General features: G+C 47.6%; 2 protein-coding genes across 2 annotated transcripts; both read right to left on the bottom strand.

Moving 5' to 3' along the window:
* Positions 1 to 7: 7 nt before the first annotated feature.
* Positions 8 to 1,309, bottom strand: DCS_00243 (RTA1 domain protein; the record flags this gene model as incomplete). Its single annotated transcript, XM_040797582.1, has 3 exons — positions 8 to 305; positions 370 to 868; positions 1,084 to 1,309. 3 exons carry the CDS (start codon positions 1,307 to 1,309, stop codon positions 8 to 10), a joined length of 1,023 nt encoding a protein of 340 aa, XP_040658465.1.
* Positions 1,310 to 1,823: 514 nt separating this feature from the next.
* On the bottom strand, positions 1,824 to 3,006 carry DCS_00242 (uncharacterized protein; the record flags this gene model as incomplete). Its single annotated transcript, XM_040797581.1, has 3 exons — positions 1,824 to 2,549; positions 2,609 to 2,779; positions 2,902 to 3,006. 3 exons carry the CDS (start codon positions 3,004 to 3,006, stop codon positions 1,824 to 1,826), a joined length of 1,002 nt encoding a protein of 333 aa, XP_040658464.1.
* Positions 3,007 to 14,776: the final 11,770 nt, after the last annotated feature.

The raw sequence follows: 14,776 nt of genomic DNA, 5'->3' as shown, positions 1-14,776 counted from the left end.
TAGGTCCCTACGGCATTGCCCTTGACCTGTCCTCCTCTCCCTTCTCGACCTTGGCGTCTCCGGACGAGTCTGCTGCATCGTTTGCCCCGGTCCCCTCGCCATCGGCGACTCCAGAGCCATCGGAAGACGCGATGTTTCCGTTCTTGCTTCCCTTGCCGCCGTTGCGCATCTGCGGGAAGAAGATGCCGGGGTGGAAAATGGTGAGGAGAGAGACGGCGACGAGGACGAGGGTGCTGTCGAGTATGAGGAAGCTGATTTGATCCTGCATGATGTGGTTTCCCCAGCCGCCCGCCATCTCGGCCACTCTGGTTCGCATTAGCCGGCAAAGGCCACGAGCACGGGGAGGGGCGGGAAAACCTGTAGATGCACCGGATGAAGACGGCGAGGTAGGCGCCCGTGACGGCGAAGACAAAGGCTCGGAACCGGGCATCCATCCAGACGGCTCGCTGCTCGGGCCGCACGCCGGCCGAACCGGGTGGGAGACGCATGGCGCGGCGGACGCGCAGCCAGTAGTCGAGGGCGAGCAGGCCGAAGAGGAGCAGGACGACGACCTGAAGGGCGACGCCGGCGACGATGAGCCGGTTGCCGCTGCGTTGGAGGGCGGGCTTCGCGTGACCGGCGGCCGAGGCGACGCCGCCGCCGATGGCCTGAACGACGAGACAGCCGAGGTCGGCGGGCAGGAAGAGTCGCGGATACCAGACGGGCGGCACGCGTGACAGGTTGGGGCCGAGGGCAAGGGCGACGTGCTTGAGCGTCAGGTAGATGGCGGCGCAGATGAAGGTCGGGCCGATGATGATGGCGCAGATCTGCAGCTCGAACGCGCCCTCATCCCAGGGATTCGCGTGCAGCAGTATGCGGCCGACGTAGCCTAGATTCAGGGGTCCGCGGGTCGTCAGCGCCGACTCGCGGCATCGCGTCGGTGGGAAGGGGGGTTTCCGGCGTTGCATGGATCATGATGGGGGGAGGGGGTTTGCGAAGACGAGGCCATCGCCATGGTGTATCGGCCGCATCGGCTGAACATTCGGCATTCTTCCTTGACGACGAACGGAGAGCGAGAAGGGAGCAGAGGTTGGCACGACGTACCGGCCGTTTCCAGTATCAATCCCAGGGTGACGGCCGCACCGTACGTCCAAGTACGCTTCCAGACGGCGAGCGGCACGGCGGCGACGAGACACAGGCCGAAGGCGACGGTGAAGAAGATGCTCGAGCCGAGGTTGGGGTAGTAGCCCAGCACCGTGGCCTCGACGGGGCAGAGGGCCGACACCTCATGGCACCTGTCGATGAGATGGCCTGTGGAATTGCCGGACATGACGGCGGCCTGAACAGTCGCCGCTGCTGGTGTGAATGGCAGGCCCGTCTAGGTCGTTGCGTTGTTGGTCAAGTCGATGCTGAAGGACGGGGACAGGTTGACTCGGCCGCGGGATGGTTGACTCGACCGCGGGATGGTTGGCCGTCGAGACAGGAGTCAAAGTCAGCTCATAGTCAGATAGTCAGTTCATGTTTCGACGTGGACAAACACCGCCGGTCGCGAGCGGGTCCGTGGCCCGAATCCCGACTCACACCCGGCCGGAAGGGGATTAAAGCTCGGGCAGCCCCCCTCCCCGCCGGCGGCTTTCACGAGGCGTCCGGTCCGAAGGCCGACGGCTCGGGTGGTAAATAAATAAACGACTGGCACGGCACCGCCTCGTGGCATGAAACCGGCGTGGTTCGACGAGCTTCATCCGTTTCCTTCGGTCTCCTTCGACTTTGGCTTCGTTTGGGGCCGGCGCGCCTCTGCCAGTTATTTCATTACCTGTACTCCGTACAGCTAGCTAGCTAGATGGCTACGACGACTCTTTTCCACCCAAATACCGATAGACGACAGAAAAGTCGCGGGCCTTGCATTCGTCCCGCTTCTCGGCATCCTCGTAGACGGCAAAGGCCTTGTCGGCCAGCGCCATGTTGGCGCCCACCTCCTTGGCGGCCATCATGGCCAACCGCAGGTCCTTTTTCATGAGCGAGATGCCGAAGCCGCCGCTGTAGTCGCGGCCGGCGGGCGCGGTGGCTACGACGCCCGGGACCGGGTTGTTGACCTCGCTCGGCCAGCAGCGGCCGGTGCTCACGTTGATGACGCCGGCGAGGGTTTTGGGGTCGAGCCCCCAGCGCATGCCGAGGTTCATGGCCTCGGCGGTGGCGATGTTGCTCAGCGCGAGCAAGTAGTTGTTGGCGAGCTTGGCGGACAGGCCGGCGCCCTGGTCGCCGCAGTGCAGGACCTTGCGACCCATGCGCAGCAGCACGGGCTCGACCCGTGGCACCGCGCCCTCGTCGGCGCCGAGCATGAAGGTGAGGGTGCCGGCGGTGGCGCCGACGACGCCGCCGGACATGGGCGCGTCGACAAAGATGCCCTGGCCGGCGGCGGCGACGTGGCCGGCGACCTTGCGCGAGGTCGATGGGTCGATGGTCGAGCAGTCGATGAAGATGCGTTCTCGCTTGGGCAGGCCCTTGCCGAGGATCGAGCGGAAGACGGCCTCGACGTGCTGGGGCTCGGGGAGGACGGTGAGGACGGTATCCTGCATGCGACGCGGTCAGCGGCGACGAGCGCGCCCGAGGGATTTCAAGCGGCGCTCACGGCGTCCGAGGCGGCGTCCGAGGCGCTCGTCACGAGCTCGACGGTCGCACCGGTCGGCACGGCCTTCATCTCGGCCTCGAGCGCCTCGGCGGCGGCGGTGTTGATGTCGAAGATGGACAGCTTGTCGGACGGCGCGAGCTTCGACTGGAGGTTCTTGGCCATCTGGTAGCCCTGCGCAGTGTCAGGTCAGCGGTTCCTTTGCCTCGCCGTCGGCCGTCGGCGTTCATGGCCGCGAGCGGGAGGGGCCAGGGGTTGGAGCACTGGACGGGGACGGGGAGGCCAATTGAACCGACCATCTGTCCGAGGCCTATGAAGCCATAATTGTGGAGGCGACGCGCAGAGCTCGCGAAGCCTCTCGTTTGGACCAGGCCGTGCAGGCGCGAAGCGAGTATTCTCATGATGGCCTGCGTCGATCTCGAGACAGCTGATGGAGGAAGTAGCGGCAGCAACTCGAGGAGAGGGCCAGCCAGCGGGGGGGGATGTGGCGACAAAGCCGACCGTTGCCGTCCCTGGTGCCTGCGCTAGCCCACGCCTAGCCATGGGCTAATACCCCATGTGCGTCGGCACGGTTCGTCCTGGTGCCAGTACAGTACGTGTAATTCTGTACAAAGGCGTAGGTACAGGTACCTTTAGTGCTCATACTGCCCATATTACGGAGTACTCTGGAATATTATAGCGTATTCGAACTCTTTACTTTTCCCTATTCCGATTGTGCCAATGATATGCACAGAGTACGGAGTACAGGACATCCAAGCACATGTACTTGTAAAATTATTGCTCAACGGCCGGGCGAGGACTCGTCCGTTGCATCGAGCAGAGCCGCCGGTGAAGTATCTACTGTAGCGATGAAGCAAGTACCCCGTACTCCGTACATGTACCTACATGGCTGGAACCTCGTAACTCTGCATGTACAGGAACTGGCAAAAGCGAGTACAACGGGCCTGCAGGTACAGAGTACTAAAGTACCATCATCAGCAGGCGTTAGCTAGAACTGTACTCCGTACAAGGCGAGTATTTGTACTCCGTACTCTGTGCAAGGTACAAGACTCGGCGGCATTGTCCAGTTGCAGTATTTATGTGCGTGCCCGCTTAGTACCAATTCTCGTACTCCGCGTATGAAGCATTGGTATTGGTGCGCTGACGGTTGAGCGTGTGCCGAGTAGGCGTACAGCACGTTAATTATACTGTACAGTAAGTGCTCTTGGGTGTGCTCCGTACTGTAAGTAAGTAGGTGCGCTTCAGTGCATGCACATTCATGTATTTACTCCGCAACTTGTTAGCAATGTACAGAGTACTTCGTGCTGTACCCGCTGCGCTTGCTACCCGTCCCGTCAGGCACGGAGCGAACGAGAATGGGGCCAACGGATGGCCTGTACGGAGTACGGAGTACTGTGCTTAGCGCCCCATGGGGGCGGGGAATTAGGCCGCTCGGCTTCCCGAAAATTGCCACTGGGTACCGACTACTTGTAGTCCATGTACGGAGTACCCGCAATTGCAGTCATGGAGTACAAATAGCACAATGTAAGTACTAACTTAGGCATGTATGCAAGTACTTGCACGTAAGTAATAATTACCTACCTGTACTCAGTGGTTGTGATTGCAGAACATGGTCTACCAGCATCACAGATCCCATGCTGTCTGAGGCTGCAACTGAACATCGACATGCGCACTTTCGTTGCCCGCGCGATGGAATTGGATGAGAAAACGACGACACATGATGAACGGCAACCGTGTTCGCACCCGTTGGTGATGAGTGCGAGCACAAAGTACTGTAAGCAGTGGTGCACGCCGGGCAGCGGCGTTAGGCATACCGTACTCGCTACATCAGCATCGTGCCCCCTGTAATTAATTAGCAGTCGCATACTAAGGTACGGAGTACTGTACCTAGTTATTACTAGGTACTAAGGTAGGCAGTATCTCCCACCAACATCCCCTCATCCTGCTAGGTACGTAGTGCATGTACTTGCGTGTACAGCATTAAAGGGAGACCCAACGGACAAGCAGCGCAATCAAGCCAATTTCTACACTTTTCTCTCTCCACCGTCATCAGGCCTTGGTCTCTGCGAGGCCACACCGGTCCTTTCCATCCAACAATTCCGACAATGGACGTCGGCACCATCTTCGGCTCGACCGCCGATCACTTGCCGTACGTGGAATGGTGGTTCGGTGAAGTCGATCGGTAGTTTGTCACGACGATGCCAATACGTCAACGTGTTCGCTGTCAAGACGATGCCAATACGTCAACGTGTTCGCACTGTGCAGTAGTGCACCCACCCACCGTACACCAGCGTCCTGTTTTATACTGGATTATTTCAACGGCTTTTTCAGTCAAAAAGGAAACCCTAGGCGCGTTAACGCGGGCGGAGCGGCGCAGGTACCGTTTGGCGGGGCGCGCGCGCGAAAAGGTACTTGCGGTCGGGATCGTCGAGTCAAAAAGGTGCAGTCAAAAAGATCAACCAATACGCGGCCGCGCGGGTCGGGAAAAATACGACCGTACGGGCGGAAAAGATTGTTCGGCGAATATTACATCGCATTGGCCGTAGGGGTGCGCAGGGCGCGGCAAAACAATCCCCAACAGTAAAAGTTTTCTTGTCGGGAATTTTGGAAATTTCGGTACGACAATGGTTGGGTGGGTGGGGGGTGGGGGGGGGGAAGTAGCGGTGTATTGGTGTTGGTAGGTTTGCGGGCGGGGCTTGAAAAAAAATTCCCATCAAGGTAGCTGGGCCAGACCAATAGTAGACTGGCTTGGGTCAATTGTAGTAGACTGGAGTAAGTACAGTAGTACTCTATCTATCCGTACGTACTTGGGTCAGTTGGATTATTTCAATTGGATTGTTTCAATTGCCTTGCAAACGTATAAGTAGGTACTTGTAGCTAAGCAACAGCAATTAGCAACAGCAATAGCAATCGGGATCAGCAACAGCAACAGTAACAACAACAGCAACAGTAACGGCAACAGCAACAGCAACAGCAACAGTAACGGCAACAGCAACAGCAACAGCAACAGCAACAGCAACAGCAACAGCAACAGCAACAGCAACAGCAACAGCAATAACTATAATGGGGTTTGGTACCTTCTCTTACGATGCAAGCTATCAAGTCGTTATATGCCAGCTATGCAGGACCTGCATAGGGCCAAAGGAAACGGCCATAAGAAGCCATCTCCGAGCAGAACCGCACCGACTCCTCGGCCAAGACCTAAAGTCGACGGTTACTTCCCTTCTAAGCTATAAATGCCGATCTGAAAAGGAACTTCGAGATAATAGGCCAAGCCGGACTATAACCTGCGTACCTATTGAGGGCCTAGCTACATTCCCTGGATACCTCTGCAATAACGGGGATGACTGCGACTTCTGTACAAGGCGGCTGGCTGTAATGCACGACCACCTACCAAGGCACGGCAAGACACGAGCACAACACACAGAAGGTAACCCCCTATAGCGGGCCTGCTGCCTACAGACCTACTTTACGGCAAAGGGTAGGATTGACTACTTTATCGTTCAGGACCAGCAGCAACGCCAAGGGGTACCATTATCGTTATCGGTAGAGGAAAACGCCCTATTCGCCACGTTAAAGCAGGATATACAGCAAGCAACAAGGGACCTAGACGAAAAGGCAGCTACCGTACCGGATACCGACGAGACGGCTAGAACGGAGCGGCAGCCGTAGCTTGTTATGACGGGTTTCCCCAACCACCTACGGGGGCTACAGGATTTAGAGATCCAATCGTCGTATACACTACCTGGGACGAAGAAATATAACAGTAGTAGTGATAAAGAAGAAGACTGGCTACTGCTACAGATTTTGGAAGCAGCAGAAGAGGTACTTCGCAATGCTTATACTGTCTGTAGCTACCGGGGCCTGGGTCAGAAGATTATACAGCAACGGGCTACTATCCTCAGTAACTTTACAGACGGCCAGCCGGCCGCCCGGGGCAATACTATTGCGTTCCGTAGCTTTAAGAACCAGTCTACGTTATCGACCTACTTCCGGAGGATAAAGCAGCTACTTGTCTACTACTTTCGCGTTGTGTATAGCGAGGACGGCCACTTTACAAGGCTAGGTAGCCAGGAAGAGCGTGGCCAGGTAATGCCAAAGGATATAATCCAGCCAACGCAAGCCCAGCAGGAAGCAATATTGGATGTTATTACAGCTATATACGATGAATAGGAAAACAGCAACAGCAACAGCAACAGTAACAGCAACAGCAACAGCAACAGCAACAGCAACGGCAACAGCAACAGCAACAGTATCAGCAACAGCAACAGCAACGGCAACAGCAACAGCAACAGTAACGGCAACGGCAACAGCAACAGCAACGGTAACGGCAACAGCAACGGCAACAGCAACGGTAACGGCAACGGCAACGGCAACGGCAACAGCAACGGCAACGGCAACGGCAACAGCAACGGCAACAGCAACGGTAACGGCAACAGTAACGGTAACTATAATGGGAATAAAGAAAAAGACAATACTATAGTTAAGAAGGCTATACGAAGGCTATATATTGCATTAATCTATTAGGAAATCGGAAGCGTACCCTTTGCATCCCTACTCCTAAGTTTTTGTGCTATGCTTAGCCGGATATCAATCCAAAAGAATGGAATAACTAGGGATGGCCTAGGGGATACAAGGGTATCTATTTGGGCAGATCCAGGTAACTATAATAGTAACCTTTCTGCCCTTATCTGGTGTGCATAACTACTTGTCTTTGATTTTGTTTGCTTTCAGAAGCAGGATAACGAAAATGGGATCCCAGCCCTACTGCAAAACCTCTGTCGACGTATGATCCATGCGGCAGCCGAGACCCCTATTGGTTATATGCTTTAATGGCGGGTATACCTCTTTACTGTATGCAAATCGGCTTTTTCACGCAGCTAGGCCCGCTGGCTACTTAACGGCCAGTCCTTTGACTACCAAGGCATAAGGCTAAGTCTCGACTAAGTCTCCCAACTCCTCGTCTCAGAATACCAACAGGCATATACAATACTATATAACGACCTACTACTTGGATTGAGGGATATAGTACCTATTGAGTCGTAGAAGCTATATGATGACCTTAACGTTAAGGACTATGGGAGTGACTGGCGTACCGATAATCGGAACGCCGAGGTACTAAGCGGTACAGAGCAGGTCCTACTACAGTATATCTTCCAGAACCTATCCCAACGACAGGCATTTATACAAGATAACCCTAGTGGTTCCGGAAGTTCAATTTGTCCCCGTGCTATTGCAAATTATAAGGCATAAGTACAATTATTCCTTTAACGAATGCTTGTTCTTATGTATATCTTACTATGTCCCCCCTTACGGGCCCCTGAGATACTATTTATAACGTATACTAATACGGATCGGCGCCGAAGTATTCTACTATGGGAAAATACTGTTATGCTCTATGTACGGTACCATAAGAGTCTTGAACAAACTGGTGCACAAAAGGATAATATCCACTTTTTACCCCAGCCTATTGGCGATCTACTTCTTACCTATCTTGCTATTATACAGCCGTTACGATAGGTATTCCTTCGTCAACAAAACCCCAATGCATTACTATCCCCTTTTTTGTGGTCTAATCTTAAGGGGCAGGTTTGGAGAGATACTACTGTTTCCCGGTGCCTATAGAAGGCGTGTACCCAGGCCGAGATTCCTTCCTTCCAGGTTGCCTGGTGGCGCTAGGCTGCAGTATCTATTACAAAGGAGAAATTTAGTCCTAAGGATTAGGAAAACTTTGATCTACAAGATATTACAGCAGTAGAGGTAGAAGACAAAGCCGACCTAATTGTTATGGCCGAGGCTAGTAACTACAGCTACCGGACTTTCAACCAGTCTTATGCCGGCAGTACGACCCTGGTTATAAGTACACTACTTGGCCGTGCATACTGTGCATCGCAGAGTTGGCAATCCCTTTTTGGTATCGACAAACGACTTAGACTTTTACAGTTATAGCAGTAAAGGAAGCAACCACAATCTATATCAGAAGCAACAGGGCTATAACTATTGCACAAGAAGACTAGGTACCGTATAAGGCCAATAGCCGACAAGGCTAGTATTCTATCGGTAGCCCGTCGTCTACGGAACGACCCGTCCCTCCAGCTACGCCCCGGGCAACGGGAAGGACTTCTTACAGTAGTAGGTCTACGGGCAGCCGAGCAGGCTATAGTTGTACTTAGTACAAGATGTAGGAAAACACTTATTGTTACTGTTGCTGCTTCCCTAGATAGAGCTAGAACAACAGTCCTTATTTTACCTACAGTGGCACTACGAAACGATATATGTACCTACCTTAATACTATTGGCCTCCGGTACGTTATCTGGCTACAAGGGACAACAAAGACAGCGCCTCTTGTACTTATTTCTGCCGAGGCTGCTACAACAGAGGACTTCCTGGAATACGTTAGCCGGCTGGAAACCCGTCAGCAGCTAGACCGGATCGTTATTAACGAATGTCACTTAACAATTACGGCTAGTAACTACAGAAGATCGATGGTCCAACTTGGCTGGTTTGTACGGAACATTGCAATACAAACAGTCTGGTTAACGGTAACCCTACCGCTATGTTTCCTTCAGACATTTATTCAGCACAATAAGCTTATGCAACCACGGGTTATCCGGGCATCAACAGACCGGCCAAATATACAGTATACCGTTTTACGCCAAAACAAACGGGGTTCCCTACAGTCCTGGGCGGCTAATCTAATACAGTACTGCTGTATAGATGAATTCTTTAATAGCAGTCGCGACCGGATTATTGTATACTGCTAGACAAAGGACCAGGTCTCCGAGGTAGCCGGATTATTAGAGTGCCAAGAGTTTACAGGGGATTCGGGTACAGTAGACGAGAAGGCTGCTATAATTGAGCGTTGGCTATACCCAGGTACGACTACTGGTACGACTACTGGTACGACTACTAGTATAACTACTGGTACGACTACTGGTACGACTGCTAGTACGACTACTGGTACGACTGCTAGTACGACTACTGGTACGACTACTGGTACGAGTACTAGTACGACTACTGGTACGACTACTAGTACGACTACGGCTGCTACTATTGCTGCAGCAACTACAATTGTTGCTACCTCAGCATTAGGCTTTGGATTTAACTACCCATACGTACGCTATGTTTTCTACATTGGTGCCCCGCGCCGTATAACGGACCTTTCGCAAGAGTCAGGGCGGGCCGGGCGAGGTGGTCAAGCAGTAAAGTCTATTACGCTTATAAGTGCAGTATGGGAACCCCCAACCTTGGAGGCAGATAGGGTAGAGGGGGAAGACGAAAAGGCAATCCAGCTATACCTCTTACAGCTATACTGCTCTTGTGGCGTTATAAGCCAGTTCCTTAAAGAAAAGCAGTACTGGAAGTGGTGTATGTAAGGGGACGAGCTCTATAGCGTCTGCCCATATCATTAGACCGAACGCCGACCAGAGAGTACAGTATTCTCCCTACCGTTACGGCAGCCCTAGCAGTAGCTCCAGCAGCAGCCCCAACTTCCTACCCCCCCTACTACTACTAATACCTCTACTATTACTACTAGTACTAGTACTAGTACTAGTACAATGCAGTATACCGGTCCTGCAGAGGTCTTGCGTCAAGACCGGATATCGGAAGCAGAGCTCAACCAGTACGAAAGAGACCTTAAGGCAATGCTTAGCTGCTGTCTGTACTGTCGGATAAGTAAGCGTAACTTCGAGCATTATAGGGCGGGCTGTATATAGCGTTGGGATTGGATTAATACAAAGAGGTAATTCCAAGAGGAGCATAAAGGCAAGAAGTGGATCCAGAAGTATCTTGTCTGCTAGCGTTACTACCAACCGCAGTCTATTTGCCCTAGAGCCGACCCTACAGCTACTGTAGAAGGACAAGGGCTAGAGGAGTGTTGGTACCGCGATATAGTCCTCCCGGCCTGCTACGGTATGTAGAAAAGCGCTAGGCGCGATGCTTGGCTATTACAGTATTTCGGTAAGGTATTTAATACGGAGTATGACTATTGGATTTGGCTAGGGAAGACTGTAAGTATTGGGGGGCGACCCTGTATTAAAGCAAATCGTGTTGCGGCTAGGGTACTGTTGGAGTTTGCTTAGGGGGTTTATTTATACTGCAAGGAACTAAATAGTATAGCCAGGAATGGGTATTTATGTAGCGTAGGCGTTTGAAGATTTTACTTAGGCTATTTAATCTTGCTAGCTGTTATGTAGCGCGGCTTTTTTACGTGTAAGGGTAAGTATAAGTATAAGAGTAGGTGTAAGTATAAGTGTAGGTGTAAGTGTAAGTGTAAGATAAGAGTAAGAGTAAGTGTAAGTGTAAGTGTGGGTGTGAGTGTAAGTGTGAGTGTGAGGGTAAGGGTGAGTGTGTGTGTAAGTATTTGTGTGTATGTGTATATGTGTGTGTGTATGTGTGTGTGTGTATGTATGTGTATATGTGTAAGTGAGTGTAAGTGTAAGGGTAAAGGTGAGTGTGTATATAAGTGTATGTGTGTATGTAAGTAAGTGTAAGTATAAGTGTAAGTGTAAGTGTAAGTGTAAGTGTAAGTGTAAGTGTATGTGTAAGTGTGTGTATAAGTGGGTGTAAGTGTAAGTGTAGGTGTGAGTGTAAGTGTAAGTGTAAGTGTAAGTGTAAGTGTGAGGGTAAGTGTAAGTGTAAGTGAAAGTGTAAGTGTAAGTGTAAGTATAAGTGTTGGTGTTAGTGTAAGTGTAAGTATGAGGGTAAGGGTGAGTATGTGTGTAAGTATTTGTATGTATGTGTATGTGTATGTGAGTGAGTGTGTGAGTTAGTGTAGGGTAAGTGTAAGTGTAAGTGTAAGTGTAAGTGTAAGTGTAAGTGTGAGGGTAAGTGTAAGTATAAGAGTGGGTGTAATTGTAACTGTAAGTGTAAGTAAATGTGTAAGTGTTGGTATAAGTGTAAGTGTAAGTGTGAGGGTAAGGGTGAGTGTGTGTGTAAGTATTTGTGTGTGTGTATATGTGTGTATGTGTGTATGTATGTAAGTAAGTGTGTGTGGGTGTGAGTAAGTGTAAGTGTAAGTGTAAGTGTAAGTGTAAGTATAAGTGTAAGAGTAGGTGTAAGTGTAAGTGTAGGTGTAAGTGTAAGTGTAAGTGTTGGTATAAGTGTAAGTATAAGTGTAAGGGTAAGGATGAGTATGTGTGTAAGTATTTGTATGTGTGTGTATGTGTATGTGAGTGAGTGTGTGAATTAGTGTAGGGTAAGTGTGAGTGTAAGTGTAGGTGTAAGTGTAAGTGTGAGGGTAAGTGTAAGTGTAAGAGTGAGTGTAACTGTAACTGTAAGTGTAAGTAAATGTGTAAGTGTTGGTATAAGTGTAAGTGTAAGTGTAAGGGTAAGGGTGAGTGTGTGTGTAAGTATTTGTGTGTGTGTATATGTGTGTGTGTGTGTATATGTGTAAGTGAGTGTGTGTGGGTGTGAGTGAGTGTAAGTGTAAGTGAAAGTGTAAGTATAAGTGTAAGAGTAGGTGTAAGTGTAAGTGTAGGTGTAAGTATAAGTGTAAGTATTGGTATAAGTGTAAGTGTAAGTGTGAGGATAAGGGTGAGTGTGTGTATAAGTGTAAGTGTAGGTGTAAGTGTAAGTGAAAGTGTAAGTGTAAGTATGGGTGTAAGTATAGGTATAAGTGTAAGGGTAAGTGTAGGTATAAGTGTAAGTGAAAGTATAAGTGTAAATGTAAGTGTAGGTATAAGTGTAAGGATAAGTGTAAGTGTAAGTGTAAGTGAAAGTGTAAGTGTAAGTGTGGGTATAAGTGTAGGTGTAAGTATAAGGGTAAGTGTAGGTGTAGGTATAAGTGTAGGTGTAGGTATAAGGGTAAGTATGGGTGTAAGTGTAAGTGAAAGTATAAGTGTAAGTGTAAGTGAAAGTATAAGTATAAGTATAAGTATAAGTATGAGTAAGTATAAGTATAAGTATAAGTATGTATGTAAGTATTTGTATATATGTATGTGTATATATATGTAAGTATAAGTATAATAGTATAGGATAAGTAGAGTTAAATATATAGGGTAGGTGTAGTATTATAAAAAGGGTTTTTAAAAGTAATAGTATAGGGTAAGTAGGGTTAAATATATAGTATAAATAAAAGTAGAGGTATAGAGAGTAAGAAGGGTTAAATATAGGGTAGGTAAAAGTAGAGATATAGAGTAGATATATAGGGTTAGTAAAAGTAGGGATTTATAATAAATATATAGGGTAAGTAAAAGTAAATATATATAGGGTAAGAGTAAGAGTATAAGGTAGGGTAAAGTATATATATAAAATAAATTTTATAAAGTAGTAAAGAGGAGAAATAGTTTAAGTTATAAAGTTATAAAATAAAGGATTAAAATAAATAGGAATAGTATAAATGGATTAAGAGGAATAAGAAGAATATAAATAGGTATAGGTATTAAAGTAAATATTAATATATATATAAGTATATAAGTATATAAGTAAGGAAAAGAAATAAAATAAGAATAAGAAAAATAAGGGTATAGAATTAGGATAAGTATAAAAAGGAATACATATAGTATTATAAAAGAGGAATAATAAGATAAAAGGTGGTAAAGATAGGGGTATAAAAGAGGATAAGTGGATAAAGAAAGAGAATAAAAATAAGAAAAATAAGGGTATAGGATTAAAATAAATATAAAAAAGGAGATAAATATATATAAGAGTAATAATAGGATAAAGAATAGTAAAGGTAGGAGTATAAAGAGGATAAGTAAATAAAAAAGAGAATAAAAATAAGAAAAATAAGAGTATAGGATTAAAATAAATATAAAAAAGGAAATATATATATATAAGAATAATAATAGGATAAAAGATAGTAAAGGTAGGGGTATAAAAGAGGATAAGTATATAAAAAAAAGAAGAAATATAAGTATAAGGTAATTATAAGTAAAGGGATTAGGTAAGTAAAAGTAAAGATATAGGGAAAGTAAAAGTAGAAATATAAAGTATAAAAATAAGGGAATTATAAGTAGAAGTATAAAAATAGTAAAATAGAGGAATAAAAAGAGAGGAAGAATAAAATAATAAGATTGTATAATAAAGTTAAGTAATAGTAAAAGTAAAAAAGAAGATTAGAATAAAAGAATAGAAAAAGTAAAGGAAATAGGTAAAAGAAAAAGAAGGTAATAGTAAAAGTAAGAAAAAGATAAAAGAAATAGTAAAATAATAGTAAAAGTAAGAAGAAGAGAAAAAGAAATAGTAAAATAAGAGTAAGAGTAGGTATAAGTGCAAGTGTGGGTGTAAGTGTAAGGGTAAGTAAAAGTGTAAGTGTAAGTGTAAGTGTGGGTGTAAGTGTAAGTAAAAGTATAAGTATAAGTATAAGTGTAAGGGTAAGTATAAGTGTAAGTGTAAGTGTGGGTGTAAGTGTAAGTAAAAGTATAAGTATAAGTATAAGTGTAAGGGTAAGTATAAGTGTAAGTGTAAGTGTAAGTATAAGAGTGGATGTAAGTATAAGTGTAAGTAAAAGTGTAAGTGTAAGGGTAAGTATAAGTGTAAGTATAATGGTAAGTGTAAGTCTTGCAATTTGGATGCGCAAGCAGTAGGGGTAGTGGAAGTATATCGTACGGACCAGGGAATCAATCAGGCTGTTAGTAACAGTATAAGGGGTGCCAGTTAGTAACTGGGCAAGAGTGCACAATTGGTAGTACCGAATTATACAAACGAATGCAATTATTCTTCTACTTAAAGTGCAAGGGAAGTACGGCTATTTTATGCCTACAGAGTAGTACCGTGTAGGTCCAGATTGTGGCTGCGCAGTTACACTATAGTTTGATCGTCCGTTTGGTCGCACAATGGTTTAATTACCCATTCGGTCGCACAATAGTTTGATCGCCTATTTGGTCGTACAATGGTTTGATCGCCGTTTCGGTCGTACAATAGTTTGATTGCCCGCAGGAGTACTGTAGGCTGGCAATAGCTAGTAGCGACTGGGAGAGCGGCAATTGTCATTCCGATCAATTGGCTCCTGTGGTCGACTGGCTACTACGTATACAAGTTGTATTGTAGTAGTGAGTTGGCCGGCAGTAGTACTGCCGTCAGTCGTTCCGAGTGGTAGTTCGGAGAAGTAGTATGTTGTATACTATTGGTCAACTCGGTATGCTTACTAATACTCGCAGTATAGTACAGCATCTTTACTAGTAGTAGTACTACTAGTAACAATAGGATAGTATCCTATTTAGGTA

Source organism: Drechmeria coniospora, chromosome 01 (assembly GCF_001625195.1).
Source record: "Drechmeria coniospora strain ARSEF 6962 chromosome 01, whole genome shotgun sequence".
Classification (NCBI taxonomy): Eukaryota; Fungi; Ascomycota; class Sordariomycetes; order Hypocreales; family Ophiocordycipitaceae; genus Drechmeria; species Drechmeria coniospora.
Note: the sequence above shows the minus strand (reverse complement) of the source record. Positions and strands in the feature narration are given on the sequence as shown.